At 39.3% G+C, this 24,950-nt stretch overlaps 1 protein-coding gene across 1 annotated transcript; it reads left to right on the top strand.

The window, feature by feature from the left end:
• LOC127213653 (NACHT, LRR and PYD domains-containing protein 9B-like) lies at positions 1-20,101 on the top strand. The gene is given in 11 exon segments (XM_051174113.1): positions 1-329; positions 5,007-5,443; positions 5,445-5,660; positions 5,662-6,605; positions 8,209-8,376; positions 9,860-10,024; positions 10,641-10,808; positions 12,815-12,985; positions 14,507-14,677; positions 16,389-16,559; positions 19,954-20,101. Coding segments are annotated over 11 exon segments (3,030 nt in total). The 5' UTR covers positions 1-58.
• Positions 20,102-24,950: the final 4,849 nt, after the last annotated feature.

The following is a 24,950-nucleotide window of genomic DNA, read 5'->3' on the forward strand; positions in this document are numbered from 1 at the left end:
ACTTTTTTCTTGGCTTTGAAGATTTATCAACCTCTGAAGTCCTGGCTCATCATTCCAGATGGAGGAAACAACTGGATATAGCTTAACTCTTTGCCTGCAAAAGCTCAGAGATGCAGAGTTCCTGACATTTAAAAAGCTGCTCAGGAAAGTGTCAGAGCAATTTAAACTCAAGCCAATTCCTTGGACTGAGATTGAGATGATTTCAAGAAAAGACATGGAAATGCTGTTGAATACACATTATCCAGGAAGGGCATGGGACATCGCATTGAAACTGTTTCTACAGGTCAAAAGAAATGACCTCTGGATTATGACTCAGGAGCTGAGAAGAGGTAAATGATCATGGAGGGAGAGGGAACACGAGGGGGAAAGTTAGCCCCATATAAGCTGGATTTTAAAAATTCTTTCATATAGTACATCCTGACCAGTTTCCCCTCCATTCATTCCTCCCACTCCTCCACACCTCCTTCTCCCCCAGATCCACTGCTCCTGAATTTCCCTTTAGAAAAGTGCAGGCTACTCAGGAATATCTAATGAAATGGTGAGACAAGACAAAATAAGTCTAGGCACAAACAGTTTATCCAGACTAGGCTAGGCATGTTTGTAGTAGGAAATGGGTCCTATAAGCAGGTGAAGATACAGTCACAGACACCCCCACTTCCACTTCTAGGATTCCCACAAAAAACACCAAGCTTAGAACCATAATGTGAAGTTTATGTCACTGCTGTCCTAAGAGTAAAGGAGGGCTGCACTGAGGACACGAATGATTGTTACATACATCATCCTTTAACTGGGGTTGGGGAAAATAACCTACTGTACATGACCATTACCAATAACATGAAAGGTAGGATTGAGAGAAACAGATAAAGCAGATCCTATCATTAACATTATATTTTCTATTCGACAATAAAATTATTTGTCCCTGTGTTTTTAAAAATAAGAATAGAAAACAATGTGTTTCATCACAGAATTACTACCTTCACTCTCTTCATTCTGCTTCCCTCCCTCCATTCCTTTCTCCTCATTTTGTTTTTTTCTTTCTATATTTGAATATGTATGACTATGTAGTCAACGCTGGCTTCAAAGTCACCTTATAGACCAGACTACTCTTGAACTCATGATTTCATGCCTCAGCTTCCTGATTTCTGGGGCTTCAGGAACACTGTGCCACACTGTGCTGAGATGGAGTTCTTTTATTTATTTATTTTTTATTTTTTTACTTTATTGGATTTTTTTTTCCCCCAACAGGGTTTCTCTGTGCTTTTTGAAAGCTGTACTGGTACTAACTCACAGATTAGAGATCCCCCTGCCTCTGCCTCTGCCTCCTAAAAGTGCAGGGATTAAAGGCTTAAGTTAGCCCCCCCACGGGGGGGGGGGTGGGTGGGTGGTGGAGTTCTTATTCTTTTGGCCAGACATGTAGTGCTAAGAATAGGCCTTCATTTCCTTTCTCAGAAACGTTAAATTTATTTCCTATGAATTTCTTGAGACAGTAGAGGAAGGCCTCAAATTTTTAGCCTTGGATGATCTCCAGGTGGAGGAACATATCACAAGCCTTCCAGGGATTGTTGCGAATAATTTGCCAACATAATCCCATATTTTAGATACACACTAGCTATCAACATATTACAATGTGTTTGTTTTTTCATGATCCTTTGGGAGAACTATGATCTAAAGATGCTGTGTCACTGCTATCAGCCCAAAAGTGATGATGCATCTGGAACCATGTGCATCATTTAGCTGGTCCTTTGTCATGAGATTTGTTGTCTAGTCAGCTTCATCAAGATGACCAGCATCACTATATCTGTTTCCTCATTGGGATAAGTATCCAGGAATTTGTCAAGGACCAAGTTGACACATGTTACAAGACATGGAGAAAAACAGGTCAAGTTATTATTTTTTGTTGTTGTTGTTGTTGTTTTGTATTTTTTGTTTTTTTTGTTTTTTTTTTTTTAATCGGGTATTTTTTGGTAACTGTGATTAAACACAATGAACAATGAACAAAAAGCAACTCCCGGAAAAGGACATTATTTTGGCTTATCACATTTTATACCTTCTCATGGAGAGAGATATAAACATGCCTGTGTTTTCATAAGGGCAGGAAGCTCTCTAAAAGCATGAAACTGAGAGAATAAACTGGAAATATGGTGAGGCTATAAACTCTCAGTGCCTGCCCCTAAGCAACATCCTTCTGTAGAAAAGCCACTCTGTTAAAATTCCAAACAAGACCATTAACTGGGGAGCAAATCTTTACATGTACCAGCCAATGGGGAATGTTTCTAATCTGGCCATACATCTATGCAGTCTAGCTCCTCCTAGTGCTCCACAGGTAGAGGCAAAGGGAGAGTTTGGGAGGATAAGGGCTGCCTTCACTTTAGTGGTCATTCTGCTCTACAGAGGACCTTGTATCTAAAAGCAGAAGAAGAAAAATAAACTCAATTGAAGCAGGACAAATTCTAGTTCCTCTCACCTAAAGATTTTGTCCTTTTTAGGCTACTACCATCAGAGTGATTGCAGCATGGAGGCTTCTTACTGAGCCATGGAGCTAGAGTCATTTTGACATAGTTGAGGTTTCTGCTTGCCTGGCTACACATAGATATCTAATGATTTTTTTTTTTAAATTAACCATTTTAACCATTCATTTGATTAAGTAGTGACACCTGGGTCATTTTAAGGGGTTGAATTACACACATGGCAAGTGGTAAGATACCCTCAATTGCAAGTAAGTTTCAGGGCCATGTACACCACAGAACCTGCAACAGCATGCAGCAGATAGATTTCCAATAGCATGACTGACTTAACTGCCTGTTCTCTGTAGACCTGTGCAACCCTTTCTTCCAATAACAAGTTTTCCCAGGCCCAGTGAATTCATTGGGGCTGTGCAAGTTTTTACTTGGAAGTTACCTTGACTGTTAAGAGACATTATTGGTGGCTTTTCCTCTCCAGATGACAGGACCCCCCCCATTGTGATGAAATTGGAAAAATATAGATGTTATCTATTTTCTGCTTGGAGAGACAGAAACATACATCATGATCCACAGACACTGGGCACAGGAAAAGAAACTTATGAATTCAGGCACAAGTTATGTATAATAGAAATCTAGACCTTATGGTTACCAATAAAGTAGCAGTGAAACTTCTTCCAATCTTAATATTTACTTATCCATCACATAAACCCTTAACATATAAATTTACATTAATTTAGGTTTATACATGTGTTACAACAAGTGGATATGTTCAAGAGTGCAGGTTCCTGGAGGTGAGAGTCAGATTCCCTGGAGTTCGAGTTGCAGGTATTTGTGAACCACTTGATGTGGGTACTATGAACTTATTTCAGGTTCTCTGCAAAAGCAATATTCACAATTAACCTCTTAGCTACTATTCCAAACCTTGTTGATGTGTTTCCTTATTTCTGTGTGGTTTTACAAGTGAGCACAAGTGGAGATCTTAGGCCGACCTGTTGGAGTTGGTTATGTGTCCCCATCCATTGAACCGTGTTGACAACGCAGCATTTAACACTTTACAATGTGTGAATATAGCATTTTTTTTAAAAAAAATAATAACGGTTTCCTAGCATTTTAAAGTGTACAGACACAATTATTTTGAAAGGATTTTTGAAGTGTGTGTGTTTGTGTGTGTGTGTGTGTGTGTGTGTGTGTGTGTGTGTGTGTTTGTGTGTGTGTACCTGCATGCAGTGCCTGTGGTGGCCAGTAGAGGGTAGGGATCCCTGGAGCCAACCCAGGTCCTCTGGAAGATCAAGTACTTTTAATTTATTGTAATTCACAAGGCACTGGCACAAGTCCCAGTAAATCTCAGGATAGACGGCTCTTGCCCTCAGAAAGCTGGCTGCAGATGTTATTGGGAAAATATGAAAGTGTACTGCTTGATCACCTGGAAATACCCCCATAAATGACTAGAGAAACAATTTTGTTAATCTCATTTGGCTTAAGACATTGATCCACATATATTAAATAGCATATGTAAAGCTATGAGATGCTTAAGATTGACAAAAGGATAATCTGACAGCCACATCAGGATTGTTTTCCTTGGACTTCTAATCATAAGTCCAAAGTTTGTTTCATGCTCTTGTTGCCTAAATCAAATTTTGCTTTAACTAAGCATGGAATTATAAACATGTAAATCAAACAGAAAACTTATAAATAGAATGACTTGTGACTTACTGAAGGCAAGAAAGTTTTACACTTTAGTAACAACACCATTCTGAATCATCACTCATGAATTAGGTAAAAATGAAGGTGTCATGAATTTATTCCGGGAGATACTTTGTCCTGTGTTAATTTGTAATGCATTCCCCAAAATTCATGGCGAGTTTCCAGTTCACTCATAATAGTTTCACAGACAATATCAAATACATTATAACCCTGGATGGGGTGATATTACCAACTGAGCACCTGAGGCTCAAGCCACAGGGGTGTACTAAGATGAGTGTTGCTAGGTAGTGAGTTCTTTTATCCGTGAATTAAGTTATGAGGAGGAAAATTCCAAGGAAAGTGAAAGTTGAGTTAATTTTCTTTGTAGTGGTTTTGTTTGTTTGTTTTGTAGGTAAAGTCCCTACATATCAAGAGTATTGACTCTAGAGGGAGCACGGGTTTTTACTTTCGTTGATTACCCCAGGCTTCTGGAGTCCTCCCTTACTTTTATTCGTTCTAAAATATTCATATACCCCTTTACTACAGGGAAAGATTTGCATACAGTAAAGGTCTCTATGTAGAGGTGTGGGTGTAGAAAGAACTGGTTGTTGGTTGGGTTAGGGTCAGGTCTAAACATTGTCATGTAAAGGGCAGAAAAACATGAGTTGAAGGGAAACGGAAACGTGTTTCATAGGAAGGGGTGAGTGGCTCTTCTCCTTTTCCCCTTACTTTGGGACCTATGGCCTCACTGTTCATCCAGATGTGTAGATTACTTTAGACATGCATTTTAGAAAATTGGAGATTGATTCTTAAGAGCATTCTATTCCTAACTGCCTTGTGTTCTGATTTTGTCAAACTCAGATAAACAAAGTTCATACAGAGAGATTATGAAGACTATATTTAAATACATATGGACCCGGGAGAACTACGTTCATATGCCTGATTTAGACTACAAATTAACTCTAGAAAGGCAGTACAGAGAATTGCAAGAAGTATTTGGTCCTCAGTTGGAGCCAGTCACTGCAGTTGTCCTGGGTAATAAAGGAGAAGGCAAAAGCACTTTCTTAAGAAAAGCAATGATGGATTGGGCATCAGGAATCTTATGGCAGAACAGATTTCAGTATGTTTTCTTCTTCTCTCTCATCTCGCTTAACAACACCACTGAGTTAAGCTTAGCTCAGCTCATCTCAAGTAAGTTATCTGAGTCTTCAGAGATGCTGGATGATGTCTTATCCGATCCTAGAAGAATCTTGTTTATCCTGGAGGGATTTGACTACCTGAAGTTTGACTTGGAACTCCCGGACAAACTTATGCAGTGACTGGAGGAAGAGTATGCCAACACAGATTGTCTTGAGCAGTTTGCTACAGAAAGTAATGCTCCCAGAATCCTCTCTGCTTCTTGAATTGGGATGCCAAAGTGAACAAAAAATATCTCCATTGCTACAGTATCCAAGGACCATATATATTGGAGAATTTGTTAACCCAGCTATAAAGTTATATTGTATGTTTTTCTTCAAAAAATGCTGAGAAAGGCTTAGAAGTCTTTAATTATTTAGAATCCTGTCTACCATTGTTCTTGATATGCAAAAATCCTTACATATGCTGGTTGACCTGTAGTACTATAAAGTGGCAGTGTGACAGGGGAGAGGAAGTAAACTTATATAGTGAAACAAGTGCAGGGATATACACGAGCTTTACATTGAGCTCATTCAGATCAGAGTATGCCAACACTCCATCTAAAGAGAACAGAGCCCGATTAAAGACCCTGTGTACTTTGGCTGTGGAAGGAATTTGGAAATGGGTGTTTGTGTTTAAGTCTGAGGATCTCAGGAGGAATGGGATATGTGAATCTCAGCAGACAGTGTGGCTGCGAATGAATTTTCTCAATACACGAGGTGACTGTTTCGTGTTTTATCATCCTGCACTACAGTGTTATTTTGCTGCCCTGTTCTATTTCCTCAGACAAGACAAAGACAAACCTCACCCCATTATTGGAAGCCTACCCCAGCTTCTAAGAGAAATCTATGGGCATGGGTTCTATTCTCATGGAGAAACTCACTGGTCCATTACTGGGATATTTGTGTTTGGAATTGCCACCGAAAAAGTTGCTACCATGCTGAGACCACACTTTGGTTTTATACCATTCCAGGAGACAAAACGGGAAATCCTCAAATGCATTAGTAATTTGAGTCAAGGAGAGTGCAGTGGGAAAGTGAGTGCCCAGAGTTTGTTTGATGGCCTGCTAGATAACCAAGAGGAACGATTTGTAACACAAGTGTTGGATCTATTTGAAGAAATGACTATTGATATTAGTAATGTAGATGAATTGTCATTGGCGAAAATTTATCTGCAGAAATCTCAAAAAATAAAGAAACTTCATCTGCATATAGATCACAGAATTTTCTCAGAAATCTATGACCCAGAAGAGTGTGACTTAGAATACTTTACAGAAGAGAAGATGTGAGTACATCTCTGAACCTTGTCTTCAGTTCTTTCCATTTCACCTTAGTGTCCAGGGCATTGTTTGATAGGTGTGTTTGTATGCACACTGTATCCTTAGGAAATCATGAAAAAGTTGGAAGATGTGGTGTTCTTCTTTATTGTCCTCCATATTAATCCCTTGAGACAGTCTCTCACAAAACTTGAAGCTCACCATTTTGATCAGGCTAACTGTCCAGTAAGATATCAGGATCTACCTGTTTCCTCTTTTTCATGCTGTGGCAACAGCCTCATGCATACAGGCCCAGCCATTTATGTCAGTCTGTACATCTGAACTCACTTCCTCGTTCTTGTACAGAAAACTCCTGACCACTGATTTCTCTCTCCAGCATGTTTTTTTATTTTCTTATGTTCTTAAATGTCTATGCTTGACTGTTGAGATGGCTTAGTCAGGAAGGATTTTGGTTGAGTGTTGCCATTGCTGTTTGGATCTATGTAGCCCTAAACAGCAATATGAAGTTCCTCCATTTATACAAAGAACACATATGTTCGAAGGCCAGTGTGAGGTGAAAATACAAGGAGCTTTGTTGCAGTGTGTGGCTTCTTTCCTTCATCCATAGCATGTTTGTTTAGTGCTCTGGAAACTACATGGTAGAGGATGTGGGAACTCGTGTCTGGTTTAAAGCTGTGTTCATATTACATTGCTCTGGTTGGCTTGCCTTGCATTTGGCTTAGGCTGCTGGCTCATACTTGATCTTTCAAATGTGTTGCATCTTTTATGATATTAATGGATGTAGGTGACTCTTCACTAAGGGGTTGCAAGTAATCTTTCTGAATTTGCACAGAAGTCATGTTTTCTCACCCAAGAACAGTGCAAGGGTGGATGTCTTCAGCAGTTATGGATAGCTATTAACCATGAGTCTCCCAAAACCAAATTTAGTCCCTCTCACCCCAGGCCACGATTCGGTCATTATAATTTTTATTCAGTGAATTCATTTGCAATTTCATACAGACATATATCATGCACTGTGGTTACTCTCACCGCCTGGTCAGTGCTGTTCTCCTTCCAACCATCACCCCAACTTCTTCATTACATCATTTCTCACATTTGTATCTTTTACTTTGTCAGCAATTGAGTTTAACTAGGGCTATGAGTGTGTCCATGGGATTGCAACTGTGCATAGGACCCCGGGTGGCTGACTTGTGTGTACAAAACTGGAGATGACTGCTCCTCTCCCAGAGTCTACAGGGAATCAATGTTTTAGCAGAAATTGGTAGGGTCTTGTGAATCCCTCTCCAATACATGATTGAGTAGAAACAGTCAAGGTTTTTTGCAGGCAGTGGAGGGATGCATAGATCTTATGGGATTAAGGCTGTAGTAATGATTCAATACCTAGAAGATGCCATTTTGTAGCCCACAGTGCTTGTTCCCCTGCTGTCTGTCTCTTGTGTGCTACTTTTTAAAAATATTTATCTACTTTTAATTAATGTATATTTGTGTCTTGTCTGCATGTATGTCTATGTGCCATGTGTACTCCCTCAGGTAGTTGGAAGTGATCTTCCCTTCTTAGGAATGTCTAGAATTTCATTGACTGCCATAGAAAAACATGTTATCTCATTGCAGCAAAGTAACCCAAGAATGGAGTGAGTTCTGCAGTGTTTTCCAGAAATTGCAAGTGCTGGATATGGAGAGCTGTAATTTCAATGAAACCGTGATTCAGGATCTTTGTGCATCAATGTCTCCATCTACTACAATGCCTCTGAATGCTTTTAAGCTGCAAAGCTTGTCGAAGTTTGATAGTCGCCCATACTGTAAATAGGTGAAATTCCTTCTCTACTCGAAGAACACTAATTTATAGAAATATAGAGCCAAACCCAAAGTAACAAATACAATATTGGCAGGAGTCACACATTTAAACGTTTTCTATGTCACATACATTCATAAGATTTATAGGTGGTTTGTAAATATCTATACATCTATACATTTGTATGTGCACACGTGTGTCTGTGATGTATGTGTCTGTGTTGTATTCTTGTTCATACCCAACAGGAACTGACTAATTTCTAGAGACTGTAATGGATATTAATGAAAAGTCCAATTTTGAAGGTTATTTTGATTGTGTATATGCATGTTTACATCTGAATTAGGTCGTAGAGTCAGTCAGAAATAAGTGAGCTGCCCAACATGAGTGCTAGGAACAGAAGTTCAATCTTCCACAAGTACAGTATGTGTTCTTCATCACTGAGCCATATATTCTGCCCAATGATTTCTTACTCACCATGAAATATGATGACACATAAGTTTGGTTACATTAACCCAACCTTGAAAATGAATAGATACAAAAAGCATAAAGAAGACACATTTACTTTTCTTGATGGCATAAACCACATTGGTATTTACTAATCTGGCAAATGGTGGCACATGACTTTAATCCCAACACTTGGGAGGCAGCGACAGACAGATCTCTCAGTAGGAGGCCAGCATGGTCTACAGAGTACATTTTACAACACTTCAGGATTGCACATAAATCTCTGTTTCAAACAACTACAAAACATTGGTCCTTGAGGAAAAATGGTGCTTCCCCTGCAATACACAGTGAGGAATTATGCTTGTATTAATAGTCCTCAATATGTATTATACATAAGGTGTTAGTCTGGTTTGGTTTCTTCTGCTGTGATAGACACCATGGGCAAAAGCAGCCTGGGGAACAAAAGGGTTTATTCTTATTTTACCACTCCTAGATTATAATCACCAAGAGTATTCAGGGCAAGGACATGAAGATAGGAACTGAAGCAAAGACCATGGAGGAATGCCGCTCCCTGGCTTGTCTCCCCATGGCCTGCTCAGCAACCTTTCTGATTCACAGCACATATATCTGCCCAGGCATAATGCTACTAACACTGGTATTTCTATGGATATTAATGTGATGGGGGCAATTCTTCAATTCAGGTTTCCTTACCAAGATATTGTTGATTTGGAAATATCGATTAGCCATAATAGGCATTGTTAATATGAGGATATGTGTGTGTCTTCTTAGAATGTTCTGCATGCTACGCAGAGTTGGGGGAAATAGAAAAAAAGGGGGAAATAGGAAAAGCTTGAGCCTCTTTGTTTGTCTGGCACTTGGAGTTAACCAGTGAGAATTTGTGGGGTAACTAGAATGCCCAAATAAACATGGTGTAAGGTAAAGTGTGGAAGAGCATGTGAGCATTTGCTTTGTCATGTAGCCACACTGCCTGGTATATATAATGTTCCATTTGAACTTATTCCACAGATGTTCCTTCATGACTAACTTTGGAGATGGTGCATTATTTTCCACACTTCTTCGACTACCTCATCTGAAATCTCTGAACCTCTATGGCACTAATCTCTCCAGTGATGTAGTTGAGAATATTTGCTCGGTGCTGAAATGTCCAACATGCAGAGTAGAGGAGCTGCTGTAAGTCAGGGCATTGTCTACAATCAGTGGCTTCTCTAAAATTATTTTAAAAATCACATTTTAGGCTTAACTTTGAAAGTTTTGCTTTGCATGGTACAAGGTGTAAAAAGGAGTTTTCATTACGATATTTTTCTTTGTTAAAAATTCCTGTATGTGTTGTGTATGTGTGTGTGTGTGTGCACGCGTGCACGCGCGCATGTGTGTGTGTGCTTCATTGAGATTAGTAATCAATCAAATAGTGTTAAAGATCATATTTTTAAAATGTGGTCTATCTGTGCATCAAAGGCCATGGCTTCTACCCACTACATTTTCATAACACCCTATCTCTGCTGGTTTTTGTGATCAACAATAAAACCACCAAACATTCCTAAATGGATTCTTGAGAGTAAGTCATCCATGTCTGAAAACCAGTGGCTTGGATATTTTATCAATCAGACTTCTATCATTCATCATGATCGTCACATAATTATACTTATGGATTAAATAAGCCTATGATGTAGATGTGGACTGGTACATGCAGCATTAGAATCTGGGACATCTGTTTGAACAATAGGCAGTGATACCTAGATGACCTAAAGATATTATTCCTAACCTGTGGCATGTATCTCACATGTAGGTTGGGGAAATGTGACATCTCCAGTGATGCTTGTGGTGCAATTGCTACTTCCCTAACCAAATGCAAGGTGAAACATCTATCATTGGTTGAAAATCCCTTGAAGAATAAAGGAGTGATGAAACTGTGTAAAATCCTGAAGCATCCGAGCTGTGTCCTGGAAACACTGATGTGAGTTGGTCTTGGGGAGAAGGCTCTGGGGACATTGCCGAACCCTACATATGGGTGCAACTATTATGAAGCTGACTAAATGGCCACTGAGGAATGCAGGAGGCCATGAGATGTGTCATGAAATAGTCACTAGTACATGCCTCAGTAACATGTCAGTAAGTGGAGCAAATGTATGCAGAGATACATGAGATCAACTATAGAAAAGGTAAAGGTAGCTCTGAAATTCTTTAATAATCATATCCATTAAGATAAAATTATTTATATGGAAACAAAATGCCCTTGGAAAGAGACTGGCTACTAGGCCAAAGGAGAATATAAACAAGAAAAAAAATATTCCTTTCTGAGACCGGCCTTCCTATATCTTATTAAGCTATTGTGTGCTGTCTCCTGCCCTGAGGTTGAGGTTGATTCCTCATGGTAGCACTCTGCTAGACTATTGTCTCATGGAAGCCATAGCAGATAAACTTGGGAAATGTGGTCAGTGATACCTGGGTTCCTGGAAGAGAAAGAGCATACAGACAAAAAAATTAATTGTCCTCTGTGATCATGTATTCATGCACTAATATGTACATGTGCAGATTACAGATGTGAACATGCATACAAAATGTAAGAGCTTTAAGTATTGACCATTATTGAGACATCTGTTTACAGAAGACAAGAACTGCACATTAAGTACCTCGTTCATGTATCCCTTATAGGCACTGTTTATGACAAGACCAGAAATGTTTCATATTTCATTTATATTATTTGGAATATTTGCATATCATGAGTCTTAGTGATGTTCCACAAGTCCAAACATGAAATTTATTTGCATGGTATAAAAAATTGTGCATCTGGCTTGGGGATAGTTTTATATAAAATTATCAGTGCCTTTGTTTTGACCTGGGTTGAATACATGAGAGCATTTGTATAATTTTCTGTGTAGCACAAGAGTACATGAGCAGGCAGAGGCCAGAGGAGTCAATAGTCCCATGGAGCTCTATTTGCAGGAGACTTGTAGCACTGTGTGTAGGTGTTATGTGGGTGTTTCTCCCTGAGCCCCAGATTCTCTGAAATCAGCAGTGACATTAAAATGTTGCACCATCTCTCCAGTCCTGAAATGAGACTTGTAAAAGAAAAGGAAAAAAATGCACTATAGGAAATGAAGGCTGTTTCAGAAGAGGTAGGACTAAATATTATAGGACTAGGAAAAATATTTCAAATAAAATAACAGCATTGGCCTGGAGTAACAGCTAAGTGGGTAAAATACTGTCCAATCTAGCATGATGACATGAGTTTGATCCCCTGAACCCATGTGAAAAAGCCAGGTGTGGTGACACACTGAAGACAGGGAGACTACAAGAGCCCTGGGGCTTACTGTGAAACTGCCCCATCTAATAAATGAATTCAGGCCACTGACAGTCTAATGGGGGGTGGGTGTTGTTCTAGCATGTGTCCATGAGTTTGTCGTCTGACTTCCACCTCCATGCGCACCTGCACAGATGTACACTCACTCACACAGACAACAAATACAAATTTAAATTTAATAGGAGAAATCACACTAGAGCATGAGTCTGCAATAGTGAATTTCTGATAGGTGGAAGAATTAGTTGATTAGCAAACAAGTTTACAAATTGGTCAAATTTGGAAAATCTATGGTGATATATAACCTCGGGTTATCAACATTTTTGTTTGAAAAAAAATTCCATCCCATTGTGTGTGTGTGTGTGTGTGTATGTGTGTATGTGTGTGTGTGCGCGTGTGTGTGTGTGTGTGTGTGTGTGTGTGTGTGTGTTTACTGACACACATATGGAGGATAGCAGTCAACTCATGGGGCTGGTTATTTCCTTCCATTATGTGGGATTGAACTCAGGTACTCAGACTTGGTGGTAAGGGCCTTCATCTGGGAACAGCCCCTTTCTGTACATTTTCATGCAAAGTGGAATTTCAGCATAGAGAGAACATGCCAGTATTGCATGAAATGTTGTGACAATAAGTGAGCTGCAGATGTGGAATCCTCTTCTCAGGTTGTCATATTGCTGTCTCACCTTCATTGGCTGTAGCCATCTCTATGAAGCCCTTTTGTGCAATAAATGCCTCTCTCTGCTTGACCTGGGCTCAAATTTCCTGGAAGATACTGGAGTGAACATTCTGTGTGAAGCTTTGAAAGCCCCAGCGTGCCCTGTACAGGAGTTATGGTAGGAGTGTGTTCTCATCCCTTCTGGGAATGCACTTTCTGATGTTGGCCTTCAGAAGGAAGTGGGAGGGTAGAGTTTTCAGAATGTCAGTGTCCTCTCAGACTCTGTGGTGAAGCCTACCAGCTATGAAGGCTGTCTTAAAACTTGGTGCTCTTGGTGATAGGGACACGAAGGTGAGTCCCCAGCAATGGGATTACTGCTCTAATGAATGAAGCCACAGAGGCTCCAGGAGTCCCCTGGGTGGTAAAACATTAATGCACCTATTAGACCTGCATAAATCATGTGTCTATACCTCTATAAATCATGAATCTATGTATGTGTTTATGTATCCATACATGCCTATCATATGTCTACCCACCTATTATCTATCATCAATGAATTTAACTTTTCCCCTTATTTCCATTTAAAAATTAGTTGTGTTTGCTAACATATTATGCACTCTTCCTATAATAATCTGCATATCACCTCTTCAGTATCAATCTAAACATCATATACTAATTATTTTATGTTCCTTATACATAACATATCTGCCTGATGTCTACACTTAACATCTATTCATTCATCACATTCTTTATCTTCACTTACCTTATACCCATTATCTTCTGTACCCCAACCCCTCTCTTAGTCATTATTGTAAGTGCCTTGGTGACCCATGAGCTTGGGTCTAAGGGAGCATTTGAGAGGTATTCTATTAATACTGGCAGAAGTTCAACATCTGATGACATTCGGACAAATATATGAATTCAGGGATAACGTACCCCAATTATTCTCAGGGCATCTGTAATTTTATCAGGGGAGATAGTGGTAGCTACAGCAGATGCAGAGATCAAGGCAGAAGAATTGTAGTGAGCCAGCCTGGAGCAGAGTAACCCAGATGGAGACATCGTCAGTATTTCAGACAGACGTAGGCATTTCTGATTCATATAAATAAATTTAAAAATCCTTAACTAATAAGATGAAATATCATGGCCTAGGGATGTAGTTCAGTTGGTAGAATGCTTATTTATCATTCAAAGCATTGTATTTGACTGTACATCAGGCTGTTTAAAAAATAGTGATAGCTACAAATCTGTGTGATCTTAGTGCTGGAAGGTGCAGGTAGGAGGGTTAGAAGTTCAAGGTCATCTTCAGCTATGGAATGAGTCTGAAGCCAGATTAGGACATGAGACCTTGTCTCACAAAGAAAGGATAGTTAATGATTGGCTGTTGAGAGGAAGAATATGTCAGTCTAGAGACAAGATTTACATGGTAAAGCAATCACTGGACATATAATACATACAGGCAAAGCTAAATGGTCTTAGTACATTACATATTTACGCACATGCATGAATACATATACATACATATACATACATAAGTATTTCCTTGCAACAATAAAATAAAATAGATTATTAATTTCAAAGTGAGGTGGAGGGAGGTAGATGTGGGGTTCATATGAATTCTAAATAATAATGAAGAACAATGTAAAACAAAAGGAATGGTCCTCATAATAAATCAGTCTGTTTTGATGTGTTTTCCCAGGTTGTCTGGTTGCTATCTCACTTCAGCCTGCTGTGAGGGGATCTCTGCTGTCCTTTCTTGCAATAAAAATATAAAGACCCTGAAACTGGGCAACAATAACATACAAGACTCTGGCGTCAAAAAGTTATGTGAAGCTCTGATGAATCCTGAATGTAAATTACAGTGTCTTGGGTGAGTCCTTATTGTTAATGGTGGGAAGTGTTCCCAAGACAAATGCTAGAGGATCCATGGGTGTGTGGTGGTTTGTAAGAAAATGGCTCCCCAAGAGAGTGGCACTATTAGGGAGGTGTGACCTTGTTGTCGATGTGGTCTTGTTGGAAGAAGTGTCATTTCAGAGATGGGCTTTGAGGTCTCATATTTGTTCAAGCCACACACAGTGTGACTCTGAGCTGCTTCTCCAGCACCATATCTTCCTACATGCTACCATGTCCCTCCATGATGACAACAGACTGAATCTCTGAAGTGAAAGAGAGCCACCACAATTAATGTCTTCGTGTATAAGAGTTGCTGTGTCATGATGTCTCTTTACAGCATTAGAAACCCCAACTAATACAACTGGATTATGAGTAACTCCACAGAGCCTAGTCTCAAGTTTTGAGAAAAGTATTAATTCTTGTACAGAAAATAGTTGTTGTGGCCCTGTCATGTTTTTCCCATGATAATATCTGGTTCTTCTACTCTTTCTGGCCCATCTCCTATGATGTTTCTGAGTCTTGTGGGAAGGGATGACACAGATGTTCCATTTGAGGCAAGGTATTTTAGACTCAGCCTCACAATGTTGACCCCTGTGAGCCTGTGTATTAACCAGTCCATTGCAAAGGGAAGTTTCTCTCATGAGGTTTCAGGGCAGAACTAACATAAGAATAATATACAGCATTTAGAACAATGCTTTTCAACATGTAGGTCATGCCCCTTTGGGAACCAAATGTCCATTTACAGGGGTCATCTAAGACCATCATATAACTCAGATATTCACATTGTGATTTATAAAAGTAGCAAAATTAAAGTTATGAAGTAGCAATGAAAATAGTTTTGTGGTGTGGGTGTCACCTCCATATGAGAACCTGAATTTAACTGTCACGGCATTAGGGAGGTGGAGCACCATTGGTTTAGAAGGTAATTTTTGTTATGTCCCCTTAGCAAAGCAATAGAAATGGGTTCTCCATTATGCCCTAACACAGGGGATTCACACATTTACAGGGCCTGGCATGAATCAAGCCAGTGACAATGACAGAAGAAAGAGCAGAGCCACCCAAGCCGAGGCCTAGCTGAGGAGCTATTGGCAGCTGATGGCTGCTGAGGGAAGCAGAGTCAATTTTCTTCAGAGATTAGGCCTGGTTACCTGTCTTCCAGGGGAGAGTCCTCAACTCTAGCCCCTAAGGCAATGATAATTGTGCATAGTGCAGCGGTTCTCAACCACCCTAAAGCTGTGACCCTTTAAATACAGTTGCTCATGTTGTACAGACCCTCACCCACAAAGTTATTTTAGTTGCTCCTTCAGAACTATGATTTTGCTACTACTGTGAATCACAGTGTAAATATCTGATTGCAGGATGTCTGACATTTGACCCCAAGCAGGTCATGACCCACAGATTGAGAACCACTTACTTAGTGGGTTTGAAACATTAAAATTGCTTGGGGTATGGATTAGGGATATCTGGGAGGAGTTGCCAAGTGTGGCAAGTAGACAGATGTAGTGAAGTCACATTTCGTACATAGATGTTATATCAAAAATGATTAAAAAAAATACTGTTCCATGAGACCTGGGTTTGCTTAGTGTTTTTGCATAGTGTAGCCATTTGAAACTGGTTATTTCTTTGCTCAAAAACCTGGAACTGTCGCCAAACATCACATTCCTTTTCTGGTATTTTCCTTGTCACAGGTTAGATATGTGTGAGTTCACCACTGGCTGTTGTGCAGACCTTGCCTTGGCTCTCACCAAATGCAGAACCCTGACCAGCCTGAACCTGGACTGGATGACCTTTGACCCTGATGGCCTGGAGCTGCTTTGTGAGGCTCTGAATCATAAAGCCTGTAACTTGAAGGAGCTGGGGTGAGCACTAGCTGTCTCCGGAGTTGGAAGGGACATCAGAGAAAGCTCTTATGCCTGTTTGCTCAGGCTCTATCCTGCTGACCCTGGTCTGGGGTCTTCCGATATGAAAGACCACCTTTGTCCTCTGGGACATTGAGCTCATCTTTGGATTTCTATCTACTCATGAGTGCCACAGTCTGTGGTGATTACTTCAAACATCATCAAACACCTTATTTAAAGGACATATTAAAAAAATGATTATTCAGCGAATGGGCTTAGAAGGATAGCAAATAGGGTAACCTAATCTCAGAATGAAAAAAAAAAGCACATAAGGTCATTCTGTCCCTTCTCACCATTATATTAATACTATATAATAACAACACATTATATTAACACACACACAAATATAATATGTAGGTATCATATAACATTTAGTAAAAGTATAAGAGTAATACACATACCATACTTTGTAGGACACTTAAATGGTCTATCAAGGAAAATTTTCTATATTCAACTAATCTATAAAAAGGTTTAGGTGTAGCTGTTTTCTTCTGTATGTAATTCTATACACCACATGCCTGCCAATTGCGTGCAAAGGCTAGAAGGGGAAATAGATCCCTTTGGAAGGAGTTGCAGGGAGTTGCAATAGTTGTGTGCCAACATGAGAGTGTAGGTAGTTGAACCCTCCTACCTACATCCAGTTCTCTTAACCACTGAACCAAATCTCCGGTCCAGACATTCATTTTAATAATTTTATGTATTCTTTGAAGTTTTCATACACATATATACATGTTTTGATGATATGCCACACCCCACTAACCAACTCCAAACATGAAAAGACCCTGCAATCACAATTAATAACCCACACAGTCTAAGTCCTTTTGATCATGTACCTATGGGTATGGAGTCATCCACTGGAGCATGGGCTGCCGACCAACAGCCAAATCTTAAAAGTCATTGTCACTCAGCAGCCATTAGACACTAATAGTTCCTCTGCTAGGGGTGGATCTGCATAAAATGGTCACATCATGTCCAAAGCAAAGAATTTTCTAGTGCTTCTTCCCAACTCAGTCCTTACCCATAAGGTCATTCTGCCTCTTCTTTCATGATGATCCCCGAGCCTTGCATAGGGAATGTTGATAAATGACCCATGTATGGCTCATCATTCATAGTCACCTGCTCTAAGCACTTTCGACCAGTTGTGAATCTCTGCATTAACTACTTCCCAGAGAGGGGATAAAGCTTCTTTGACCAATGCTATAAGAAATACACATCTTTGGGTATAAATGTAAATATTTAGAAAATTTGACAACATGCCATTTAAGGAAACAACAGTAGGTTTCCCTCTGGGGCCTATGATATCCTCGGCCATTGGATTTTGACAGTGTTTACAGTAGCAGGCATTATTTCACCCCTGTGTAGCAAGCATCTTAATACAATCAAAGAGCAATTGGATACTCCTACAACTCTCATGCCAGTATTGTACCACTGGGCACACCTTGATCGAGCATTTTCATATCTTCTGGGAAGCACACTCAACTAAGGACTACCATTCTATTTACAAACACGGCAACCTACATACATTACCCATCAATGTTCAACCCCAGCCCAGAGAACTTACTGCATAAGTTCAGGTTGATTAGATGAGTGCCGGTGAAGATATTTGAAGGAATATTCTGTGAGGAAAAAAGTATTACTTCATGCCTCTGTCCTATAGATTTGGGTCCTATAATGGGGCTATAGACAGTAATATGCAGGCTAGAATGAGATTAGAAGAGCTGGGGAGTGGGAATAGAGTGGTAGGTACGAGTGAGATTGTTAAGGCTGGAGCAGAATTGAATGAAAGGGAGGTTATAGAGGCAGGGGATATATGGGCAAGAGATCTAAAAGAGACTGGCAGGTAATGTATTAGGGAGGTTATAGAGGCAGGGGATATATGGGCAAGAGATCTAAAAGAGACTGGCAGGTAATGTATTATCTCTTTATTGGAAGTTGACATGACTTGTACATATGCTGATCAGACATATATATATATATATATCTTAATTTATTAAATTCAAGGGGGACATAATGCCCAAGAGTCTAAGGGAAAATTTTCAAGAAAATAATAACTATGTGGAGTGACTGCTTAAGACAATTTTAAAATAGTGTCAGGCCAAGTGCATTGGTCCCTTACTTTTAAGATTCAGGAAACATTGAGGAAGAAGATGTAGAAAGATTTAAGTGTTGGGAGGACTGCTACAAAAAAACCTCTTCTAGACTTGACAAGGAAGATCCACTCACGAACTGACAGAGGCTATGGCTGCCTGCATGAATGAGCACATCATGTCAGTCAATAAAGTCAGTCAATATTCTAGGAGGGACAGAGGAGATGTTCATGACCCCCACCACTAGCTGAGGAGCCAGGGGACATTTGATGGCTTCAATGGGAAGGAGAATGAACAGGTTTTCTTTAGACATGTGCTTCCTGGTAAGGTGCATATATGATCCAGCACATGCACTTACATCCAATCATAAATCGGCACCACTTGTTGGATTCAGAGAGCTATTGGTAAGAAAAGAACATTAAGGTAGGAAAGGAATGTGAAGGGCTCAGAGGGTAATGGGGAAGGATGTGATCAATATACATTGTATACATATAAAAACTCCCAAAGAGAAAACTGTTTTAAATATAGGTATAAAAATGATAACCATTTTTTACTTTTATTTATTTATTTTGTTTTTGTAAGCTTACCGATAATGGCGTGGGAGAACAGGCAGTTAGAATAGAGCATCATACTCATGGGTGAGCTAAAGTGTAGCATAAACTTCAATGGTCTCATAAAAGTGTCTAGGGTGGCCAAAGGGACATGCTTAATATAGATGATTAGTAGAGTGGTGATGGTGACATTAATTATACAAATTTAAGAAAAATTCAACATAATAAGTTATAATTCAGAACAAGGAGTAATTATTGTAGTTACTCATTTAAACAATGAATGGATGGAAAGGGTTATATTTACTTCAATATTTAGTAACTTTAATCTTAACATCTTTATAGATGATTTATATGAATGTCTATACTATATATCTACATATGTGAGAGGTTCCCTACTCTGCAGGAGAGAATCAGACCTTCACACTCAGTACATTTCTCTAATTCATTCCCAGAGCAGAGTGACAAAGAGACGTAGTCATAGGGGTAAAGTGACACAAATGACTGGCAACAAAATTTGGAATGGTGATTGGACACAGTGGGTGAAAGCACATTCCGCTGAGCCTGACAACCTGGGACCCACATAGTGGAAGGGAGAGGATGGAATCCTATGAACTGTCCTCTAACCTTGACATGTGCACTCTAGCATGTGCCTGCAGAAACAGATACAAATTAGTACATCAGTAAAAATAAAAAAGAGCTCTTCCTTTTTCACTACAGAATGGACAAATCTGCATTTTCTGAGGAATCACAGATGCTACTGGAAAGTGTGGAAAAGAAAACTAACCTGAATATTTTGCATTTTCCCTGGATCAAAGAGGAAAGGAAGAAGAGGGGTGTTTGTCTGGTGTGGAACAGCAAGAATTGATCTGGAACCAATGATTTTTTTTTCCTTTCTCATATTCCTCCTATATACCCTGTCCCAGTTACACACCTGACCTTGGTAGCTCATTTCAGGGTTATTTCAGTGTTCTGTGCCATCCGTCTTTATTCTTCTCACCTCTCTGCAATATTTGGTTTAGCACACATTTAATAAAGAATAAGCATGTCTGAAAACATGGATGCTTCTTAGTGGCTGTCTTAGTGTTGGAGTTTGAAACTGAAGAGACGCCGATCCTCTTGGCAGTTCTGGTCAGCAGCGAGGTTTACAACATTTCTACACTTGGCCTCATTCTCAGTGCAGCTAACATCCAAATGATCTGTAATTCATGCCTTGATCCTAAAAGACAAACATCACAGTGCAGAAAGTGGGAACCATAAAGATAACATCTAGAATCCCCTACGTTAAAATAAGAAATCCAAACTTCTTGGAAATGTGATCTAAAAACATCCTTTTTTTTTGTAATTCCAAGAATCAGACCTATGATTCAACCTTCATTCCTAAGATGAGCTTCCATAGACACCTTCATGCAAGTACACAATAATCTACATATATGCATACACACATACACACACACACACACACACATAAATAATGAACATCTAGAAATTATACCTATTAACTGTTAGTCCCTATTCCATCAAACTAAAAAAGTTAGTCCTTCTATACAATATTTTATATAATCTACAGGAATAGTGCTAAACATGGAAGGCATAACCCCTAAGGAGTTTGCATATCATTTATCCTACTTACAAGATGAAATAGCAATGAAATAATTTTATTGTTCACCAAAACACATGTAGTAAAGAGTTGCAGCATTAAGGAAGTTGATAACTGCTGCATCAAGAACCACTGTATAATTGTTTTCCTTTTAAGAAAATATTGCCTTTATGGATATGTATGTTAACAACTGTATGTACAGGTACTACGTGTGTACAGAATCTCTAGGAAATCTAGAGGGCCTATGATCACAGGAACCATAGTTACTTGTGATTATGATCTGCCATTGGGTCCCCTGCAAGAGCAATAATTTCTCTTAATATCTGATCCATTTCTCCAGTCCTTATTATTTTTGGATCTATAAATAATATTCCCAGTTCAGTTGAGCTTTCCTAATAGAAATAACTGACCTTTCCCATACTAATAATTCATCTTCAGTTTAACAGATACAATTAGTGCAGTGCAGATTTCTTCCTTAACCTACATTTTCATTTTCAATCAAATTATTCCTATGTGTGTACATAAGTAATATAATTGTGGAAGCCCCCAGAGGGCACTGGATCCAAAGGAGCTGGAGTTAAAGGCAGCTTTGAGGGCTTGGAGTGGGTGCAGGCTAACTTCCTTCTTCTTGAAAAGCCACAATGCAATCGACTGCTGACCTGCTGCTACAACACCACCTGTTTTGAGTTCTGACTCGAAAAGTGTTGACAATGTGTGTGCTTCAACTACAGAGTAAAAGCTCAGACAAGCATATCCATTTCTCTGCCAACCCCCTTCTATTCCATTAAATTATGATTGTAGTTGTATTAAAAAAACACTGAATTGACCTTTTATTATGAATAACTTGCTTGCAGTTCAGTTTTGGACTCAGTTACAGATACGTCTACTTCAAAATCTAACAACTTTTGTAACAGTTACTTTGCTCTGAGTTTCATGATGTGGGGCACCTCAAAAGGACAGTATTGTAAAAATCAAATCATTGCTCTAATAAAACACTGACCAAAAGCAACTTGGTGAGGGAGGGTTTATTGTGCTTACAGTTCATTCATCAGGGAAAACTGAGGCTGGAACTGGAATAGAGACCTTGGAGAAAGATGCTTACTAGCTGGCTCCCTCTCCTTTCCTCCTCATGGCTTGCTCAGATTTTTTTTTAATATACATCTCAGAGACACTTCCCCAAGGATGGCACCCCCTTGAGCTGGCAGCACCCCTACTACGTAGCCAATCTGGTGGGGGCATTTTCACAACTGATATTTCCTGGTTTGTGTTGATTAATCTGCTTCGAGATGACAAAACAAACAAAACAAGCATAGATTTTTTTGAAGTATCAGTAGCTAACAATAAATGTTCTCAAAATGTTTATATTCTTCCAACCAGACTGCTGGGCAGTGGTGGTGCGTGACTTTTATCCCACCACTCGGGAGGCTGAGGATGGCAGATCTCTGATTTCAAGGCCAGCCTGAATACAGAGGATGATTCACAACAGCCATGTCTACACTGAGAAAACCTATCTGGGATGAAGGGGAAACAAGTCTTCCAACAAGGGGAAGAGACCAGATTCCAGCCTTGACATCTCTTGATAGACATTGTCAAGGGACTCTTTTAGTCCCCACACATGCCTGTCACACACAGAAGGAAAAGCACCATGAAAATGAGCAAAATTGCATGTGTACAACCAAGCCTCTCACACTGTCTAGTTGCTATTTTATCATGAACACAATGAGCCATCCTAGAACTTTCTAATTCTTACCAACTGTCAACTGTCCAAACTACATTAGCACAAAAAGGACAGGACTTGAGATGATTTCAATTTGGTGGCTATGGGCACCAGAAATGTCATGTTGTAAATCTTAGTCTTGACACTTTGAAGGAAAACCTGAGGAAGTTCTCACAACTGAACCTGAGTCCCACCCATGTGTGGAAAACAAAAGGCAGCCATGTAAGGGAGTAGCAGGTTGTAGAAGTGGCATCAATAGTTTGAGTGTTTAAACTATTTTTCCTATAAAGGTTGTATTATGGTTAAAGAGATTCTCACATAATGTTAAGCTCAGGAAAAAAAAAAAAAACTTCCATAGAGAAATGGATGTATTCTACATCACTTTTCTCCTAATGGGATTTTTTTTCTTTTGGAAGCCATTTCCACTGAAATACATAAATGGACCATTACCACAACTCCCCCACCCACCATTACTCCTTTTTAATTCTACATGAACCATGAAGTCACACCATCCAGAAATAATATTCTTAATATTAACACCACCATCTGCCATTGCCCTAACAGTTATATTCAGACATATCAAAGAACTCTAAAAGGTTCACATGGAGCTTAGATCTGATTAGAAAAGCTCCTATTTAACACATAATTGGGAGGTTTCATGTATACACATGCAAAATGAATTTAGTTCATTGAATTTAAATCCAATCCAGTGTAACTACAAACAGACTAAGACAGACACTGAAACAATGTTCCCTTCACTCCATGGCAACTGAGTCCTAGACAGGCATATTAATATGAGTTCAAGGCTAGCCTGATGCAATGTAGTTTGTTCAGAACTTCAGTAAAGAAAATAAAAGAAGGTTAACACATAAATGGATTCTTCATTCTCTATTTGACCCCATAAAGTATCAGTACCAAATGTGTCAGAGATCAATGTGTAATAAACTATTAAACTGTTATTTCTCAATGTAGTGCAGAGTTGAAGGTTTAGGGACAGGCCTGAATGGAGGAAAACAACAACCATTCCAGAAATCCTGGCTGTAGTGGACAAATGGTCTCTCAAGAAAGTAAGAATTCATTGCCAGAAAAGAAGGAGGTACCTCAGGGTATTTTGTAAATAACTGGTTGGAACCTTTGCTATTGATACCTCAATTAAATGATTTAATATCTGGATTATTTACAATTAGGTAAAATACAAAAAATCATGAGAAGTCAACAGTCTTATTAAAGCAACAAGAAAAAGACATTACCTCACAAATTTACTGACAAAGGAGAATGAGTTCAGCAGGCATCAGGGAAATACATGGTGAACCTGAAATAGCTGCTAGTCTAGGCCAAATAGAAATAAAATGAGAAAGAGAGATGAGTTTTCAGAAGGAAATGCAGCCTGGTTGGATATGAGTATGGAGAGTCTTCCAAATGCCAAAACCTTCCCTACCACATGGTTCATGTACACCTTGTCAACTATCTCATTATATTTATTAAGCAGGAACTTCCCTTTCATTGTTGATGGCATCACTGTGTGCAGAACATTAGTGAATGAACCATGGTGTGCAACAACCTTGTCATGGATGAAGGACACAAGATGGACCTAGAATGTGAAGTCTTTTCAGCCTTATTTAAAAAGAAGTTCTGTTGTTTATAGTATGCAGATCCAACAGGCTCGATGAGATGGCTCAGCAGATGACGACACTTGGTCTTCTTGCAGTCCCCAGGATGAATTCAGAGTACCTCATGGTGACTTTCAATCTCAGTGAAATCTAGATTCCAGAGATCTGGTGCCCTCTTCTGTCATGCTAGGGCACTCCACACAGGACAACATGTGGATTACACACACACACACACAATAAATTAAAACATTCAATGAATGCTTTCAAAACTGGATATAATGTGAGATAAACATAGTAATCAACTTAAACCCATCTCAGAAAGATAGTCACCCATGGGTATGTTCACTTCACAATGCATGCTTGACTGCATACACATGGAATCCTGTATTTCATTTCATGCAATTGCAGGAAGAGCTCAGTACCAGATTAGTAATGACTAAAGGGCTGTGGTCAGAGGTTCAATGTAGGAGGAAGTGTGAAACAAGCAGGAGTGTGATCACTATACAGTATAAACTCTGAGAAGCGTACCTTGTTCTGTAACTAGTACAATGAATATAAAACACAAGGAGAATAATTGTATCACCACTAAAGCTCTGGCTAATTTCTTTGACATTAAGTAATGAACTGAAGTGATTTTACTGATATAATATAGGTAGCATCAATTCTTACTTTGGCAATATAGACTAATATTAGTTCGGTTACTAGAAAAACCTCCAAACATTCTATATATTTTCTTGGATGAAATAACTCACTCTAGTTTCTCTGGTATATCTTAATATCTTCAAGCATT

Source organism: Phodopus roborovskii, unplaced genomic scaffold (assembly GCF_943737965.1).
Source record: "Phodopus roborovskii unplaced genomic scaffold, PHOROB, whole genome shotgun sequence".
Classification (NCBI taxonomy): domain Eukaryota; kingdom Metazoa; phylum Chordata; class Mammalia; order Rodentia; family Cricetidae; genus Phodopus; species Phodopus roborovskii.